The sequence below is a fragment of the Megascapheus bottae genome, chromosome 7, assembly GCF_031878675.1.
Source record: "Megascapheus bottae isolate mThoBot1 chromosome 7, mThoBot2.hap1, whole genome shotgun sequence".
NCBI lineage: Eukaryota > Metazoa > Chordata > Mammalia > Rodentia > Geomyidae > Megascapheus > Megascapheus bottae.
In genome coordinates, this window is record NC_143515.1 from 55,631,717 (window position 1) to 55,652,682 (window position 20,966).

Here is a 20,966-nt window from a genome sequence, read left to right on the forward strand (position 1 = left end):
TAGCAGAGGATAGCTCAAAACATAGGTACATAAGGTCATATAGAGTGAGACTAAATGAAAGGATCTCTAGGATATGGAAACAAGAGCTGCTATATCTTGTGTGATGGTTGTTCTTAATGTACTATGTTATTTCTCTTCTCTTTTGTTGCCCCTTGGTTAATCTCATGTTGTTACTGTATCTGATTTTGTTACCTGGTACATTATATATATATATGTTTATTTGTTTATTTGAAATAGGGAAGGGAAGGGGGGAAAACAAGATGATTGGGAGGGTGTAGCGAGGGGGATAGGGACAAAACATGAGAAGGGGTATCAATGTGTGAGAAGTAATGCACCTACTACCTGGTGAATGTAACTGTAACTCCTCTATACATTACCCCAACAATAAAAAATAAAATAAAAAAAAACCTTATTCCTAAAGAAAATATGTGGTACTGAGGAATCAAACCTGGGTCTTCGTACATGCTAGGCAAGCACTCTACCACTGGGCCAAACTCCCAGCCTAGCTGTTTAAACTTAGAAATTGTCAAGTTTTGAAAATATTAGAAGGGAATATATATTTTTGAAGATTCTTTTTGAGAGCAGGGTCAACAAAAAGTTGGGGACGATTGTACAGCAGAAGCTGGTGAGAGCCGTGAGGTGATTTGGGGACCATATTACTATAGGTCAGTAAGCCACAATATAGTGTCAGGAAGTATCAGGAGTGAGGATGCTCAGAGACCTGCATCAGGTTGGACAGTAGCTCCCTGAGGGAATTTTTAACTTTAGCTCTAAGGGTGGGGATAGTGCCAAGGAGGTGTCTAAACCTCCTTGCATGAAAACAGCAACCTCTTGGCTTTTGCCAAATTCCTCTTCACCAGAGATCATAACAGGATTTTATGGAGCCTTTGTTCATTTATTTGCTTATAATAGTCTTTACTGCTGATCACTAAAGATCTGGTTGTATGATATAATGCAGTACATTTTGCAGAAAAGCAGCCATTTGTATTTTTGTCTTCATGTCACATGTGAGCCCCTTTTACATCATGCATAGGGGCCGGGAGCTTGGCCTAGTGGTCAAGTGCTTGCCTAGCATGCATGAAGACCTAGATTCAATTCCTTGATACCACATATATAGAAAAAGCAGGGAGTGGTGCTGATGCTCAAGTGGTAGAGCTCTGGCCTTGGGCCCAAGGACAGTGCCCATGGCCTAAGTTCAAGCTCCAGGGCTGCAAAAAATAAAATAAAATAAAAATCATGCATAATCCCTTGTGGCTGTGAGATGGGGTAAGTAAACTAAGTATGGTGGGCCTCCCACCACAGGCCACCAATGACATGAATTGTCCTACTTTTTCCAAGACTCTTGGAAGTAATCAGTATCTCAGGTTCAGGTGAAGTGATAAGGAAGTCAGGTGCCACAGTTGGTTTTGATCTCATAGTATGGGAGAGTTGGGGAGCAGACTGGTTCTGGTCCCAAAGCTTGTGTACTTGGCTATTCTGTCTTTGGGTGTGCCGATGATACGTGGGGGATTTTGACTCACATCTTAAGAACCAAATTCAAGACCAAATTGAATTTAATTGATCGTTATTGTTATATATGTCATTTAAGAATCAAGTAAATGAGCTGGGCACGGTGGTTCACTCTTGCAATCCTAACTACTCAGGAGGCTGACATCTGAGGATCACGGTTCAAAGCCAGCCCAGGCACTAAAGACCGTGATACTCTTATCTCCACTAGAAAACCAGAAGTAGTGCTGTGGCTCAAGGGTTGGGTGATAGCCTTGAGCTGAAGAGCTGAGAGACAGTGCCCAGGCCCAGAGTTCAAGCCCCACAACCCACCACAAAAAAAAAAAAGAATCAAGCAAATGAAAAAGATTTTTTTAGACTTTAGAAAGATAAAAATTAAATTTTACTAGCTAGCAGCACAATATACAGTGGGCTTTTGGAATAAATTGTCCTTCTCAATTAACCTGTATAATGTATTTAAATGTTGGTACTCAGCCATTGTAACAAATGTTCAGAGCAATTTTTCTTATATATACAAAGTTTGAAATATCAACCAAAATTTAAGCATTTAAAGAAGTTGAATTTTTTATGCCAATCAAAAATGTTTTCCTTGAACACAACTACCTAAAGCTTAAGAAGCAGAACAAATCAATCTGTGAAATAAAGGAGACACATGCTTTACAAAGATAGGAGAAATTATACCATTATAAAGTATTCCAGGCATGCAAAAATATAGATTATAGAGCAGTGAACACCTGTGTACCCATCTCCCAATGAAAGAAATAAAATATAAAAAGTATAGTTCACATCCACCGGGTGCCTCTTTCCCATTGAAATCTGGATCCATAGAGATTGCCATCTCCTGATTTTGATGTTTTTGAGGGTTTCTTTTTCTGTACATTTAAGTGAACACCAAGAAACTGGAACTTGGGGTAGATGATTGGAGAGAGGAACAGTATTCAAGCCATGTATGTGAAAATGGAACCAGGCAAGTTGAGGGGATCGGTGGGATTGGTAGAGATGGGGGGAATGATGAAAGAGGTGACATTGATCAAGACACATTGTTCTCACAAGGTGACATGTTGAATTGGAACCCCTTTGTACAACTTAAAATAATAATAAAAATTTTAAACATGTAATGTGTTTGCATGTACATACGTAAGCTTGTGCTAGGTCAGCTTTCTGTTACTCTAATGACTACCGGAAGTGTTCACCTTTCAAGGAGAAAAGCTCTCAGCTTTTGAGGCTTCAGTTCATGATTCTTTGGTCCTGGAGCTCTAGGATCTGATGAGTTGGACTGCACATCGTAGTAGAAATGTGTGATGGAACAAAACTGCTCACTTTGAGGCCGGGAAGCAACAAGAAAGGAAGATACCTCAGTTTCTGCTCTTTGAGGTCTTATCTCCTCCCTGGGCCTCTCACACTAGACTCCCCACTAGGTTCAACCTCTTGAAGTTTCCACTATCTCCCAAAAGTATCAAGCTGGGAACTAAGCCTTCAAAGACATAGGCCTGGGGTATATTCCAGACCCACACTCTTATCAGTGTTCCTATACATAAAATGCACTGTGATCTTGAATCTCTTCAACCATTGGTATAAATCAGTAGAATCTGCAGCTTGCCCCTTTAGCTCAGTGTTGTGATGTTGATTTCTCTAGCTACCATCAGTCCTTTCATTTTAACTGCTAATGTAGTAGACATTGATTTATTTGTTCTTCTGTCTGTGGAAATTTTGCTATTACAGTGGTGCCACAGTGAGTAGTTCTGTTCGTGTCTCAGTGAACATATAGGAAATTTTCTTTAATACGTCTACCTAGAACTGTAGTTATTATACAGAAAAAATAGATGCTTATGGAAAAGTGGGCACATTTCTCCTTGATGCTATGAAGTAGGTCTGCAGCCAAGTTTTACTCATCTGGAGAGCCTCATCTGCTCTTTTATCTGTTTCTGGGAGCGTGTGGATCTCATTCTAGGTTCACTGCTCCCCAAAGTCCTCCCATTATTCCATCACCAGCACTGTACTGTCTTTATAATTGCAATAATAGAATCAGTCTTTCTAAGGACAGTATCTTTTTGGCACCACCATTTCTGGCTTGTTTCTAACTATTATTTATCTTAATTATTTTCTTGAATCTTTTTTCTTTTTTCTCTCTCCCCTCTAGTTTTTTAGTTTCTAAGTCATACAAAATTCTCTTGAACAAAAACATACTTCAAAGATTTAGAATTTTAGTTTGTGGACATTGTATGTTTTGGCGCACCAAGAATCTATGTAAGGCTCGGTGGTACGTGTGAAAGAAAGGCCTGAAGTTTGACCTCTAACTGTGGTAAAAAAAAAAAAAAAAAATCATGTTGCGTTCACTGCTTTCTTCTTTGCTGTGGGAAAACCCCATAGTGGCTGCACTGTTTCATAGTCTGACTTGAAGTGTCTAAAATTTCTATTGCTTGACGCTTTTGCTATATTTGATCTTAATTTTAGTTATTCTATTGGAAACATAGTAATATATGTGGTTCTATTTTTTTAATTTCCTTGGTAATAGAGTATTGATCATCTTTTATGTGCTTAGTAGCCTTTTACATATTTTATTATGAGAGGTTTGTCCAACTATTTAGCTAAATTAGATCATTTGTCTTTACTATTGGAGTTTATGAGTTCTTTAGGCTTTTTGGACATTAGTCTTTTGTAAATATTTTCTTTTACTCTCTAGTTGGCCTATTTGTTCTCTTAAAGGCATCTTCAGCTATGCTGAAAAATTTTCATTCTAATGAAGTCTAATATATCAGGTTTTTTCCCCCATAACTTTTGCTTTTTGAGCTTGGCATAAAAAAGTCTGTCTATTGCCAAGTCAAAAAGCTGATCCGTATGCTTTCTTCTAAAATTTCTATGATTTTCATTTTTACATTTTGGCTTCACATTAATTTTGGTGTGTATATGAAGTATGAATAATAATATACTATCTCTAATCTTTTTTGTTTATTTTTGTCAGTTGTGGTTTGAACTCAGGGCGTGGGTGCTGTCCCTGAGCTATTTTGCTCAAGGCTTGTGCTCCACCATTTTGAGCAGCTCTACTTCCAGTTTTCTGGTAGTCAATTAGAGTCTCATAGGCTTTCCTGCCCATGCTCCTGGGCTGGCATGTAACCACAATCCTCAAATCTCAGCCTCTCGAGTACTAGGATTATAAATGTGAGCCACTGGAGTCCAGTTTATCGCTGTTTTATTTGTTTTTGTTTTTGCTTTGCCAGTCCTGGGGCTTGAACTCACGGCCTGGGCACTGTCCCTGAGCTTTCTTTTGTTCAAGGCTAGCGCTCTACCACTTGAGCCATAGCTCCACTTCTGGCCATTTCTGTTATGTTTTATTGAGAAATTGAACCCAGGGCTTCATTCATGTGAGACAAGCATTCTACCACTAAGCCACATTCCCAGCCCTTTTATGGTTGTTGTTATTGTTGTTTGCTTTTTGTTTTTTGAGACAAGATCTCACTGTGCAGTCCAAACTTACTGTGTAACCCAACTTAGCTAGAACTTAACCATTTTTTCTGCCCTAGCTTTCCATGTTTTCCATGTGCCAACTTGCAGCAAGCACGTGCTTTGTTTATTTTTTTTCTTCTATCATGAGTCTTGAACTTAGGGTCTGGGTACTCTGCTACTTTGAGTCACAGAGCTACTTCAATTTTTCTAGTGGTTCATTGGAGATGGGAATCATACAGCATTTCCTGCCCTGGCTAGCTTTGAACTGTAATTCTCAGATGTCAAACCTCCTGAGTAGCTAGGATTACGGCATCAGTCACCACCACTAGGCTGTTTTTTGTTTTGGTTTGGTTTTTGTGATTTTTTTTTCAGATTTGCAAATATTTCATTGTTCCCCTAAATAGTTCATTAGCCTGATAAGACGTTTCAATTCACTAATAATAAAAATGGGTCCCAATGCTAACTTATTTAAGCAATGTTTTTTGAATACTTACTAATTTCCATGATTAGAAAATATAGTGAACTTTCTTTAAAAAAAAGAGAGAGAGATACAGGGCTGGGATGTAGCAAGTGCAACATTCTGGGTTCAATCCTTAAAAAAAAAAAGAAAGAGAAAGAGAAGGAAGGAAAGAAGACACAGAGAAAAGACACATTTTAAAAATACAGTTAAAAAAAAGAGAGACACAGCCCAGTTGCTCCCTGGCTGACAAACCATTAAACCTACCACTAAACCTACATGGTACATGCAATGCTGGAAGAACCATGACTGCACTGATAACATGGGAAAAAGTGAGCCACATAGGAGGAGACAAGGATGGTGATGTTTGCTTGAGCCCAGACTTGAAGGCCTGGTTGAACTTAGCCAAGAACGGGGACAGCTTGTTTCACTAAAACCTCACACTTGGATAATTTTTATTTATTAACTTATTTGAGAAGAAGAAAAATTGATTTTGATCGACAGTTTCAAAGGTTCAAGCCATAGTTACTTGGCCCCATTGCTTTGGGCTTGTGTCCTGCCGAACCTTCTGTTAGGGTATGTGTGGCAAGAAGTTCAGTTCATGGGACATGAGCAGCAAGAAGTAGATATTTTTAAACGTGGCTATTGATTGTTTTGTTTTGTTTTTGGTTGGGCGCTTGAACTCTAGGCCTGGCTACTGTCCCTGAGCTCTTCAGCTTAGGGATAGTGCTCTACTACTTTGAGTGCTCTACTACTTCTGGTTTTCTAGTGGTTAATTGGAGATAAAAGTCTCATGGACTTTGGGGCTAGCTTTGAACTGTGATCCTCAGATCTCAGACTCCTGAGTAGCTAGGAGTACAGGTGTGTGCCACTGGCACCCAGCTTTTTTTTTTTTTTTTTGCCAGGCTAGCACTCTACCACTTGAGCCTCAGCACCACTTCCAGCTTTTTTCTATATATGTGGTACTGAGGAATCGAACCCTGGTCTTTGTGCATGCTAGGCAAGCACTCTACCACTAGGCCAACTCCAAGCCCACCCGGCTTGGTTTTTATTTTAGTTTGTTTTGTTTTTGTTTTATGAGACAGCCTCCGTAGGAAGCCCAAGCTGTCCTGGGTCTTGCTATGTGGCCTAAGCTGATCTTGAACTTGTGGAATTTTAGATGTGTTTCACAACTGGCTTAAATTTTGTTTTTGGATGTGTGTTGGAAATTGTGCTTTCAGAATTATCTTTTTTTCCTTTATCTTTGAAAGTATCAATTATGTCTTGATGTGTGCAGTAAGTATCTGATAATACAATATCATTGAATAAAAATAATCAGAGTTGGGTTCTGGACGTGGTATTTACCTGTGGTTAGCAAGTAATGATATTGGCATGAGCCCTTTCTCTTTTTAAAATATTCTTTTGAAATTTATTTTCTGAGTTTCTCAGTAGATAAAAACTACTTTGAAGCTAAAATGTTATTAAAGAAAAGAATTGGTATCCATTTTTGTAAAATGATCTTGTTTGAAGAGGGGGTGAGCTTTTGATGTCCCTACCAGTCTCATAATCTTTTAGGAATGAATTGCCAGCTAAATAAAAAGGGCGTAGAGCCATCTGGTAGTTATATATGGAATGGGAACAGATGAAGTCTCCGTTGAGATTGAGTTTCTTCATAGCAGTCTTCAGGTAAATGTGTGTGTGGTGTGATTGTGGTGAAGAAGCAGTGAGGTTGCTGTCCCAGAAGGATGAAGGAGGCCCACCTGGCATGGACAACAGCCCTGTGAGGGCAGGTTCTAGGGGTCTAGGTTTCTGTTGATCTCATCCTTTTATTTTTAGTAGTAGAGATTAAGACAACAGACTTGGAGTCATTCTATTCCCATAGCATCTAGAATATGATAGTCTTCTGAAAACTTAATCTTTAACCTGGATCTCTTCATCAGTTAGAGGCATTGTCTCTGAATCTTGGAAATCCCTGATGACCAGGTATACACATAGTCAGTTCTGAACTGAGGACAAAACAGTCTGGATCCTGTTGGAGGATATGAACATGAGCACCAGTGTGTGGTGATATTCTTTAGGTAATTTATTTCCTAAAAATGATTTGTATTTTGTTTGTTTTTTTCTTGGCTTGAACTCTGGGCCTGGGCACTGTCCATAAGTTCAAGGCTAGTGTTTTACCACTTTGAGCCACAGTACCACTTCCAGTTTTCTGCTGGTTAATTGGAGATGAGAGTCTTACAGACTTTCCTGCCCGGGCTGGCTTTAAACTGTGGTCCTCAGATCTCAGCTTCCTGAGTAGCTAGGATTACAGGTGTGAACCACCAGTGCCCAGCTAGTTCTAAGCTTTAGTTCATTTTTGTTTACCTTGCTGTGGCTTGGTAGAATCTGGTATCTAGTAGGTATACAGAAACTTTGTTGCATGATGAATAAATTTATGTGCTCTGTGCCCTTGTGACCATGTCTGATAGATCGTCAGATTGTTATTTTATCCTTACTCTAAGGACTTAAATCTACCAGACTGAATTCATGAATTCAGGAGATTGAATACATAGGCATTGCCTGACACCTTTTTATGAACTCTTGGTGTTGATCCACCTGGTAGGGAAGGTGAGAAAAGTCTCTGGGATAGGCTATAGTTTAGATCGGGAATGGGCCCTTTGGAATGTTCCCCCAAGGGTCCTTATCTTGAAGATTTGATGATCAACCTTTGTGCTTTTGGAAGGTGGGACTTTTAGTAAGTAAGACCTAGTGGAAAGGACTGAAGTCATTGGAATGTAACCTTGAAGGAGAGTGGTATTGTAACTCTGTCCTCCTCTTTGTTCTCTTTTTGCTTCTTGGCTGTCATGAGGTAAACAGGCCACCTCTGATGTATGTACTGTGCTAGCACAGGTCCAAACTAACAGGGTCTTTGACTGTGTACTAAAACTTCTGAAATCCTGAGCCCAAATAAGCCTTACTTCCTTATAAGTTGATCTAGCTAAGGTATTTGTTATTTTGTTATAGGGGCAGAAAGCAAATATATTCATACTGGAGGATTTGTTTCAGAATTATACATGATGAGGAAAATGGGAGATGGTAATTAGATAGGGGCTGATGATTGGTCGAGTTCAGTATTTGGAAGTTCACAATACTAGTCTTCCTTTTCTTTTGTGCTTAATAGTTTCAATTCTCCATATCAAAAGGTTTTTTGCTTCTGGTTTTTGTTTTTTTTTTTTTACGAGCCTGTCACCTTGATAGAGTATCAAAAACCACTATCTCTGAAGAAGCTTTAGAGTCTGTCTCTGTGTAGTTGCATTAGCAGAAACTACTAAAGGCATTGTCACAATGCACTTAAGTCATATGGACAATGGAATTCATTATGCCAAAAAGGAGTTAGGCAATTGTTATTTGCAGTTATTGCCTGCTCTTGTTTTTGGTTTGGGGTTTTGGTTTTGTTTTGTTTTGTTTTTCTTTCTCACAGAAATACACTCTGGTCTTCAATGGAATTAATGTGCATGAGTAGCCCCAGTCTCAGCAGAGTGAATATTGGAGTCTTTGTACACTTGAGAACTTCGTTGCGTCTTTGTAGAGGATCATTAGATAAAGAGACATGTGGGCCCAGTACCTTCATTGCCAAATCAGAGGATAGGAGAGTACCAAGAGAACCTGCAGTTAGGAAGGAAGGGCGAGAGAAACGTGTTCCTGTCTGTTATCAAGAAGTGGCATGAACAAGGGCAGTATATGACAGGTGGTGTAGGAAGAAGAGATTCAGCAGGATAATTCAGCAGGATAATAGCAACCCCTTAAAAACTGCAAGCGGAGCCAGTCCCAGCTCCATAGCCAGTCTCAAAGCTTTTGGAAGAGTATCCTTTCTACTCTTTATCCTTTGTGGGAACCTGAATGCTGAGTCATGAGGTCTAACAGAGAATTGGAATGCCATTCTCCCCCCCATCTCTCTCTCTCTGTCTTTGTCTCTCTGTCTTTGTCTCTCTGTCTCTGTCTCTCTCTCTGTCTCTCTCTCTCTGTCTCTCTCTCTGTCTCTCTCTCTGTCTCTCTCTCTGTCTCTCTCTCTCTCTCTCTCTCTCTCTCTCTCTCTCTCTCTCTCTCTCTCTCTCTGTCTCTCTCTTTCTCTCTCTCTTCTCTCTCTCTTCTCTCTCTCTCTCTCCTAGTCCTGGGATTTGAATTCTGGGCCTGGACGCTGTCCCTCAGCTCTTCAGCTCAAGGCTACTGCCCTATCCCTTGAGCCACAGTGCCACTTCTGGTTTTCTAGAGGTTACTTGGAGATCAGAGTCGTACAGACTTTAGTGCCCAGGCTGGCTTTGAACCTTTATCCTCAAATCTCAGCCTCCTGAGAAGCTAGGATTATAGGCATGAGCCACTGGCTTGGAACACCATTCTCTTTACTGTCGGAAAGCTGGAGTGGCCTGAGAAAGATCAGTTACTCTACGCAGTACCAATACCCGAGATCCTGCCCTTAATGTGAGTTAATCAAAATCTAACAGCCCTAAACTTTCAAAATGCCGAGAGTCTACTAAGTCAGTCATTCAGTCCTGACTTAAAGGACCTCAGATTCCTATCCTGGGTGTAGGTTAATTCATACTCAACCTTTTGGTAATTCTGGGAAAGACATAAGTCTGAGCTAATTGTACCTGCCTTTTAAGATTAGTTGTTCCTCACTTGAGTATATCACACAGGCTGTGACTTCAAGGTTACTATGATCTCATTCTTTCTGCATGTACACTCCTGTATTCTTCTCAATAAATGCCTTGTAATATGGACCCAGGACACCTGAAGCTGGTGGAAGACTTCAGGCACCTAATAACCCCAAACCTTAATACCATGGTCTGGTTGTCCATTATTGTCTTTTCCCAGGTCGTGGTGGTTCCTGACCATCCTTATCCACCCACATAACCTGAAACTACGACTGTCTACATCCTAGTAAAATGAAGTGAAAAGCTCCAGATGCTGGCATCCAGCTTGGTGCTTTTGGGAAGTGGTAGAAACTTTAAAAAATGGGGCCCAATGGGAGGCCTTCTTGAGGGCACATTCTTGAATAGATAGCTGGATTGTGCTCTTTTGTCTTTCCTTTTCAGTTCCTGGCCAGGAATCTCACTTCCTAGCTTTGCTCTACCCCACCCCCCAGATGCACCATTTTACAAGTGTATCACTTCTGTCATGTGGACATTTCAGGGCTTCACATTCTGTCAGAGTCACTTGTTGAGTCATTGGTAACTGAGATAAGGAGATACATAGATGATTTAGGCAGAGAACACTTTAAGGTTATGTGAATATTTTATGAATTGATAGGCGTTTGGGTCATCATCGAAGTTATGCATCTTTCAAAATTCAGTGAGTGTATGCCTAAGGTTTGCTCATATCATAGTTTATACAGTTAAGAAAAAAATAAACAAATAATGAATTTGAGTTAATAATATGCACTTTGAAGTTTTAGAGGGAAGCGAACTGATACTGTGATTCATTTTGAACTGCCTAAAAATATTAATGGATGGCTGAAGGGATGGATTGATGATATACCGTTGTAACATATTTAAATTATTAATGTTTGAAAGTTTTCATAATAAAATGTTATGGGGAAAAGATGAAAAGGGAGCATCCAGAGGGACCCTGATTTTTAGTTACATACATAGTTAATGGCCTCTTGTGTCTTATCCTAGCCTTTTTTTTTTTTTGAGGGGAGGGAGAGTATGAAAACAGATATTAGTTAACACTAAATGCATTCCCCCCCCACACACACTTTATAGCCTGTTTGTAAACCTCAGAGCCATTCCCAGAGGTACCTTCTGTCAAGAGGGATCTGCTAGCAATTAGTAATGGCTGATTGAAAGTAATTGTAGAGGGCCTCCAGGGCCTAGAAAAGGAGTACTTTTTACATCGTCATTGTCTTGAGTACCAGATAGGCAATTTATAAACTTTAGGAATTTATCTGGTCCATGGTTCTTGAGTCTGAGACGTCCAAGAACATAGCACCAGCTTAGAAAGGGTCTACTGGCTGTGTCATAACATGGCTGAAAGCCAGAAAGCATGTACAAGACAGCAAATTGGGCCCCATTTATCCTTTCATTAGAGGTCTGCTATGAAGAGAATTAACCCACTCCCCTTCCCTCTTTAACAGCATTAATCGATTCAGGAAGTAGAGCCATCATGTTCTAATGGCCTCTTTTCCCCCCCCCAGTATTTAAAGAATACTCTATTTTTGTAATAAAATGAACATGAATAAGTTCTTGTTCTTTTAATAGAGTGTTACCCTGTTCAAATGGAGAAAATACTTAAGCGCAATATTTGTAGATCAACATCTATTAAGTTCTGTACAGTGCCAATTCAGCATAATAAATTAGGATACTTTTTCCAAAGTTGATAGCACAGCTAAAATTTCCCCAAACCATGCATATACACACATATCTATATATTTATTTATACATATACATGTATTTGTACATTTACCTATATATGTACCTATATGTATATACATCTATGTGTGTATATATATATGTTATATAAAAGGATCAATATAAGCAGTATGTTATACATCAAATACAACAGTAGCTTTTCCTGATTCTGTAAATATCTAGACTAAATGATAAAGACATCCAGAACACTGTTTGAAAAAGGTAAGAACTGAGTCCTGAAAAACATCGAAGTTCTGGTACTGTTGTGTTACTCAGTCCATATAAGAGTTTCCATCTCTTGTTATTGTTAACACGGTGGTTAAACTTTGGGAAGTATTAACCAAACCATAGTAATGACTTAGGACTCAATTATAAACTGAAACAAAAGTTTCCTATACATTCTGATATTTTCTATTCTGTTTTGGAAAACGTCAATTTGGACCTACTAACAGATTAAGAATCAGTAATCTAAAAAATGCTATTGTAATGAATGTAAACCATGGAGACAAAGAAATGACCATGCAACATTTACTATTAACAGTAGACATTGTCACGAATTTTACTATTTTCAGTTGTTCTTCAGAGCTCTAAAGGCCTGGATGCCTGGGCTTCATTACCCATGACTTTTCCATTTTTTAGTTGTGTAGCCATGGAAAAGATAGCTTTTTGGTCTCAATTGTGTCATAGGATTTGGAAAAGGACTACATGAGCTGTTATCTGTTCAGGACTTAGTATTATGTCCAACAGAAATACCTTGCTAAGCAGGTAACATTTTTTTATTAGCCATGTATTAAAGAATCTCTGTATATTTGAACCTCAGAAGCAATCAGAATAGGCTTCTGAGGAGCATAAGCTTTGTTTGCAGCGTTGTCTTTAGTTCTGTTTTCAGAAGTAACCCTCAGGACTTCCCCAATGCTTGCTGCAGTGCTCAGTAAACAGTCTTCACTTTTCCAGCCGTTGTTGGTTGCATTGGTGAAAGTGCCATTTGGAAACATGGGGATTTTGGCAGGCTTAGTGGTGTTTGTTGTTGGAGACTGCCTTGACATTATCCTGGGTGGTGGCAATGCCTGGGGTTTCTCACTGATTCATCCCTTCAGTGTGAATTCTGGAGAAACTTGGGAGGTAGGCAGGAGGAACCCCTAGCACCTCATTACAGACAAACTTCTTGCTTCAAAATTCCTGAGAGATTATTCCACCTCATTTGCATTTCTTACCTTTTAATCTGAACAACTGGGCTGCAAGTGGAAATAATTAGACAGAAAAATGTTTTGGACACAAGATTTTTCTTTTTCCTCTGCTGAAATGAATGGAATCTGAGGATGTTAGAGCTGGCAGCACCCCACAAAGATCCACACAAATCTGGCAGTTGGTGGGTAATGTTTGTCAGTCAGAGGGAAGGGCAAGTTCAGTGCCCTCACTCAGGCTGGAACCTGGCTAGAAAGGAGACAGTGGGGCATTTAGCTGGACAATTAACTGAACAGCTGGTATATTTTAGCAAAAGCCAGTCTAAGAGAACAACTATTGTTACAGATTGAATGTCCTTTACCTGAATGTCTGGGATTACAAGTGTTTCAGACTTCATATTTTAAAATAATGCTTTAATATTGGAAACCCAAGCCTAAACATGAAATTCACTTATGTTCCATTGATATTTTATACATATAGACTGAAGGTAATAGGTTGACCTCAGGGCCTTCACTCATTTGCCTTGCTTTCTTCACTGTCACTATACTATTGAGCCACTCTTCCAGCCCTGTTTTTCACTGGTTATTTTGGAGATGAGATTTAACGGATATTTTTTTTTTTAGGCTGGCTTTGAGCCAGAATCCTTCAAATTGTATCTCATTCAGCCTCTTGAGTAGCTAGGATTAAAGGCATAAGCCACGCATACCAGGCTTGAAGATAATTTTATACAGAATTTTCAGTGTACTTGAATTTTGACAGTGACGTATTTTATGAAATCAAGTTTTTCATTTATAAGAGTCATGTTTTTCATTTATAGAATCTGCTGAAAAGGCTTCAGAGTTTGGAGCATTTCTGATCTTCAGATAAGAAATTAACTGTGCTACTGTGTTTTCCCACAATCCCTTCTAAATGCACAGCTTCCTATATTCTGTATTTATTGGTTTACTACCTAGAATAGTCAGCAACCTGTAAGCCTTACATAACCAAGACTTATCACAACAAAGATGTATTTCTTGGTTACCTGTTTCCAGTCTGGGTCAGAGTAGCAAGTGTCTTTGCTCTATTCTATGTAGTGATTCAGGAAATCTAGCTAATGGGGACCCTACCATGGTTCTTGAACAGTTTAGAATGTATGCTTCTGACTGTTGTGACAGGGCAGAGAATTTATACCCACTATTCTGTCCTTCCCAGAAATGTCATTTTTCTTGTTTCCCATTGGCCAATATGGGTCACATAACCCTGCCCAACACCAAGGAGATTGAAATATGGGAAAATTATGACTCAGTTTCTAGGTCTCCACATTTATGATGCCATTGTGGTTGCATCTTTCTTTGTTAGTCTAGGAGGAAGGGGGGCTTGTGACGTTATCTGCTGACCATCTCCTTTTCTCGGTAGTATGTTAGACTCCTTTTACTGTGGTTTGAATCCTCCAGATGACTTTGTGTGGAAGACTGAAAACACTGCCCCTCAATTCTCCTAACTCCAATAAAAAAAAATCCACATCCTATTTTATAGAACTGATCAATGTTACTTTATAGGTCAAAAGAAATTTTATAAATGTGATTAACCTTCAGATTAATAGGGTTATTCTGGGTTTTCCTAGCTGGCTGTACTGCTGTCATAGAATGTGTCCTTGGTAGAAAGAGGCAGGGGAGTGTATCACAGTCATGGAGGAAGAGATTGGAATTATGTGGCACCAAGCTGGAGAATGCTTCCAGCTATCAGAACTAGGAAGACATTCTCCCCTAGAGCTTCCTTGCTCCCATCTGTATTGTGGCCCAGTAAAACTTATTTTGGATTTTAGTACCCTGATTTCTTTGAAAAAGTAAATTATTGTAAGATTGGATTCAACTAGGAGGGGAATTAAACCCAAGCCTTTTATACTTTATACTACACTGAGCTATATTCTCTACCCTGATGGAATTTTAGGTATTTAAACAGTGGCCACTGGAAACTAATATCCACTGGTTCTCTATTCTGTCTTTCAGGTGCTATACCCTCAGTTACTACTGGCCTGAGACACTGATGACTGTGGTAACATTTTAGAACTGTGATCCTAAGGATTCTGAATGTTGCTCAGGTCCCTTTCTTTGTGCTTTTATTTGTGGCAGGCATAGTGCTGGGGAGGGGCTCCCAGCATACTATACTCTTTCTTTACTAGACTGTGGCCTGACCCCTGTTGGGGGGAGGGGTAGGATGAAGATGGACAGACCTAGGGACCATAGTTACTCGAGTTCTCTTGTTAGAACGAGGATGGGCAGTGATTGTTAGGAGGTATTCGGAACCTTTTTTGGTGGGAACAGAAACAAAAATGCAATCCAGAGTTCGTCTAAGCCATAATTCTGAGCTGATATTAAATATTGTAAGCCATAAAACTATTCTTACATAGCCAACCAAAGGACGTCATCTATGAGATACTTTTACTCAGAAAAAAGTATTCTTTCATATATTTCTTTATAGTTTTTACCATTTATGGGCCTGTCAGTAGAATATGGGTTTAAGTACGTCTCTGTTAGTAGAAGGGAGTTTGGCTCTTCACCCACAACCCTTATAATTAGCTGCCTTTTTTTGTTGCTACACCAAAATACCTGGCATAAACAACATAAGGAGGAAGGATTTGTTTTGGCTTGTAAGTTTTAGAGGGTTGAGACCATGAGGGCTGGTCCTCTGCACTTGGGAAGAACGGGCTGCAGGAACTTGTGGCAGAAGAGGCTCATGGACAAGAAGCAGGAAAGAGATGGAAGACTAGGTCCAGCTTTGAAAAGTGTTCTCCCTGTAACCTATTTACTTCAACTAAATCCCCTTATAAAGTTCCCAAAGCTTTCAATATCGTGCCACCTGAAGACCAAGTCCTTGACACATGTGTATTCGTGGGGATTGCTTCATATCCAAGCCATAGCCTTCCTGGGCCTGAGCACTGTCTTTGGGTTTTCTCAAGGCTAGAGCTCTTGAGCCACAGCACCATTTTCAGCTTTTTCTTTTTCTTTTCTTTCTTTCTTCTTTGTTTTCTTCTTTTTTTTTTTTTTTGTCAGTCCTAGCTTTGAACTCAGGGCTGAGCACTGGCCTTACGATTTCTCAAGTCTAGAGCTCTACCACGTGAGTCATAGCACCACTTCCAGCTTTTTCTATGTATGTGGTACCTAGGAATCGAGTCTGGGTCTTTGTGCATGCTAGGCATATACTCTACCACTAGGCCAAACTCCTGGCTCCTTAACTCCATTTTTTTCCTCTCTCTCTTTTGGACTTAAGATATTTGGGTCTAGGTAAGAAAAGATTACATTGGGAAAATAATGATGTTATTATACTAATGATAATTTAATTTAGAATTAAATTACAATTGCCTGTGAGTTACCTGCCTATCAAAGTCAGGACTTCCTAGCCAGTGTTCTAAAATTTAATTTTCTCAGCCTAAGAGGCACACCAGTACACTGGCGGGCTGGGCCCCTCTACTTCAAGAAATCTACCCTTTGGCCCCTATAAGTATTATTGGACTAAATAAATGAATTGTTATTGGATACATAAACAAAACTTCTCCGTAAATACAATTATCTTCAATGTAGGGAGATTGGTAAATAATGTTGCTGTATTTTTTTTTCTTTTGTCAGTCCTCATAGGGCTTGAACTCTGGGCCTGGGTTTTGTCCCTGAGCTCTTCAGATCAAGTCTACTGCTCTACCCCTTGAGTCACAGCACCACTTCTGGTTTTCTAGTGGTTAATTGAAGATTAGAGTCTCATGGACTTTCATGCCAAGGCTGGCTTTGAACTGCAATCCTCAGGTCACAGCCTCCTGAGTAGCTAGGATTACAGGCATGAGCTACCGCATCCAGCTTGGTCCTGCATTTTTAAAATACGTTGTGCATAATAATTATGGGGGGGAGTAAAAAAACCAAAGCAGTTGTGGTCAATGGGAAAAGCCTGAGAGTCCTCAGCCTTCTTCTCAAGCCATCCTAATAAGGATGGTGAGGGCACTCATGCTGTTACCTGAAAAGTTCCCTCAGCTTTCAGTTCTCCACACCCAACTGGGAAAGAGTTTTTTGTTTTTTTAAAGGTTGCTGGGTGGGTAGCTCATGCCTATAATCCTAACTACTCAGGAGGCTGAGATCTGAGGATTATGGCTCAAAGCCACCCAGGCAGGAATGTCCCCATGAGGCTCTTATCTCCAATCAACCACTCAAAAACCAGAAGTGGAGCTGCGGCTCAAGTGGTAGAGCACTTTCCTTGAGCTCAGAGACATGCCTGAGTTCAAGCCCCACAACTGACAAAAAAAAATTTAAGTGTTAATGACAAGTAAAATCATATTGCATTATTTAAATGGCATAACTGGTATTACATGTAGTAAAGCATAAATAAGAACATTAAATTCAGTTTCAATCTGAACTGTAATGTTTGTTGTTCTGTTGCGTCCTGCAGGTCTCATGATGTTGGTTATAGTGTCTGTTCTTTATGTTTTCTGGAAAAGTAAGTGAATTAGTATGTCAGTGTAGTACTATCTGAAGAAATGTTAAGAAAGCTATTAAAAATCTTTAAAAATAAAATGATCAATTCTCCTTTTGTTCTCTTGACAGGATAATTGAAGCTATCTGCATAGGTTGGTTCACTGCAGAGTGCATTGTGAGGTTCATCGTCTCCAAAAACAAGTGTGAGTTTGTCAAGAGACCCCTGAACATCATTGATTTACTGGCAATCACTCCGTATTACATCTCCGTGCTAATGACAGTATTTACAGGCGAGAACTCTCAACTCCAGAGGGCTGGAGTCACCTTGAGGGTGCTCAGAATGATGAGGATTTTTTGGGTGATTAAACTTGCCCGTCATTTCATTGGTCTTCAGACACTGGGTTTGACTCTCAAGCGATGTTACCGAGAGATGGTTATGTTACTTGTCTTCATTTGTGTTGCCATGGCAATCTTTAGTGCACTTTCTCAGCTTCTTGAACATGGGTTGGACCTGGAAGCATCCAACAAGGACTTCGCCAGCATCCCCGCTGCCTGCTGGTGGGTGATTATCTCTATGACTACAGTTGGCTATGGAGATATGTATCCTATCACAATGCCTGGAAGAATTCTTGGAGGAGTTTGTGTTGTCAGTGGGATTGTTCTGTTGGCATTACCTATCACTTTTATCTACCATAGCTTTGTGCAATGTTATCATGAGCTCAAGTTTAGATCAGCTAGATATAGTAGGAGCCTCTCTGCAGAGTTCCTGAATTAATGCATTGCAAATCAATTCTTGCATACACTTCACTCCATAGAAAGAGTGGATGCTACTTCATATTCATGTGTTTCTGGTGAGATAAGCACGGTAGTGCCATTATCCTCATCTTAGTAGGGCAGAAGTTATCCTTCCCAGCTGAAGGAAGGAAGCCATTTACTTATTTGGGGATAAATAGGATTGAGATTGCAAAGGAAGCATAATGGCACCTCAAGTGAACTGTAGGCTATCATTTTATTTGGACTTGTCTCTTCCTTGCCTTGAACAATTAACTGCTTTTCCTTTTTAAGTACATTGTTTGAACACTTTAAAACAGAAAGGTACTAGTTTCCAAATGTTTTGCCAACTTAACAAATTCAGAAGAAGCTTGGAACTTAGTGTTATATTTTGAGACTAACATTTTCATTTCTAAATGTTTTATAATTTCTCATATCAATGTCAGAAGCACCCTAGAAACATATGTCACATTCAAGAACTGTTTAACAAATACTTTAAAAATTTGGCCAAAATTTAAACTGTATGGTGGAGCTAGATACAAGCACGAATATTATTTGAAAAAGTTTTTCATACTTAACTAACCCCTATTTTATTGTTGTGCCTGTTATTTACCTTATTGTATCACTTCCTAGAGCTTGAGAATGTTCTCCCTTTACTGTCTTCTATTTCTTTTCTCCCTTTTTAGAAACGACTTCAGAAACATACTTGGAACAGAAAGAGCTTGTAACATTTTGCATTTATTGATAATAATAGAATTCATTACTGTGAAATGATAATAGTGATAATATTGCTAATGGTCAAGTGTCCAAATTAGAATATTTCCAACACAAAAATGATAGTAGTTTAATATATTATAACCCATTTTTGTCTTCTGATGCTCTTAGCTTTCCCCCCAAACACCAGGAATTTAATAATACTTAGCAGATGAAAGGATATTTGTGTAGTCCGTGGATACTGAAGTTATAGTTACATAATATCATTGGATTATCATCAAAAAGAAATAGTATTGTACTCTTAGTTGCTGTGTAGCTCAGTCAATTTTCAGCCAGCTAAAAGCAATGAATATAAAATTATTTGACTTGATCTTCACCATTGTGAGTCACAGCTCCATTCAAACTCTTCTGAATAATATAGCTTATTACTCTGTCTAGATTATTAGTACTAGACAGTGTAGAAGAGAGGACTTTTAGTGCAAAATCTTAGCAATATGAATTAGAACTTTGCTTTCTCGGCTAGTTGCTATAAAGGCATCATATATAGGCAGCAATTAAAACCACAGATTTATGACTAATTTAGTGTACACTCTGTAATTATTGAGGTAGAGGAGAGAGAAGGTTAGTCTAGGCAAGGATCTGTCTGTATTTATCAAAGAAAGGGTTGCCTGACTTGTTCACTAAAGGAATATTAGCTCCCAACTAGTTTAAGCTTTGACTATTGTAGGTAAAGAGAGAAGTAGAGCAAAGGAAAATATCACGATAAAGGAGTTAGGATTAAAACCTCTATTTCTAGAACCTAGTACAGCAGTTTATTTTTCACACACCTCTGGATTTTGACAGGCCGAGTTTTTCTTCATCACTGTCATTGCCAAAGTAATCATAGCCAAATGGTTTCCTTTTCCCTAACAGTTTCCCTGACTTATATGATATTTTGGCCTTTGAAAATCTCATCTCATTTTTCTCTACTGGTATGCTATTTCTTCACACACTTAAATTATGTTATTATATATTTTCTCTTTTATCTCAATGGATTGTGTGTGTGTATATATGTGCGCGTGTGCACGCGCGTGTGCATGCACACGTGTGCATCCATGCTAGAGATTGCTCCTAGGCCTTGTGCATACTACATGAGTGCTCTGCCACTGATCTACACACCCAGATCCTCAGGATAATTTTTTTTATTGTAATTAGTAAAAGGGTTACATGATATTTGCCAGATAGAAGGTGCATTAATTCACATACATTGATACCCTTTCACATGTCTTGGTACCCATTTCCCTCCCCCCCCTCAGGATAATTTTTTTTTTTTTGCCAGTCCTGGGCTTGGGCTCAGGGCTGTCCCTGGATTTTCTCAAGGCTAGGGCTCTACCACTTGAGCCACAGCACCACTTCTGGCTTTTTGTTACGTATGTGGTACCGAGGAATCATGCTAGGCAAGCATTCTACCACTAGGCCAAACTCCCTGCCCCAGGATAATTGTTTAAATTACAAAACTTCAGCCCTGAGCTCATTCTTGCATATGGAAATAAGTATAAAATTTCATTGTTAGCATTGCATCATTTAGAAGTGGTAGGCTGAGAAGCCATAGCCGAGTAGGAAGTAACATGGATTGAAGCTTTGACGGAATGTTCTGGAAAAGTGCCAGTGTGGTCAAGGAAGGTTACATACACTTCTCTGTTTGTTCAGCATGCATTCATATGGTGTTTTGCTTCCTGCCTCTCCAGAGCCATCTGCATTCATAGGAATGGGCATGTCAGTTCTGCCCTGAAAGGAAACCAATGATTTACTTCCCCAGTTGCTGTGTATCCTTCCACTCACTGTGAAATGTCATCCACAAGCCTTCATATCATCTCATCCTCTGATTAACTTATGTCTAAAATTCCAGATTTTCCATTTCTTCTAGGCATTTCCCAAAACCAAAAACTTTTGACCATTAGTGTAGACTTAATGGCCATTTTAGGGAATTATATTTAATGATCGTTATTTTTGTTGTAATTTAAATGAATTTAATGTAGTAGCTTTTTATAGAAGTTCTATGATTTATATTTAAAAACTATCAACAATGCTAATTCAAGTATAGTCAAA

At 39.2% G+C, this 20,966-nt stretch overlaps 1 protein-coding gene across 2 annotated transcripts in view; it reads left to right on the forward strand.

Moving 5' to 3' along the window:
• Kcng3 (potassium voltage-gated channel modifier subfamily G member 3) overlaps positions 1-18,790 on the forward strand; it is a 37,523-nt gene extending 18,733 nt beyond the window's left edge. For both annotated transcript variants that reach the window (XM_090336163.1, XM_090336164.1), the window contains exon 2: positions 17,523-18,790. In XM_090336163.1, the coding sequence (XP_090192289.1) occupies positions 17,523-18,168 (646 nt within the window). In that variant the 3' untranslated portion in view covers positions 18,169-18,790. The remainder of the gene's footprint in view (positions 1-17,522) is intronic.
• Positions 18,791-20,966: the final 2,176 nt, after the last annotated feature.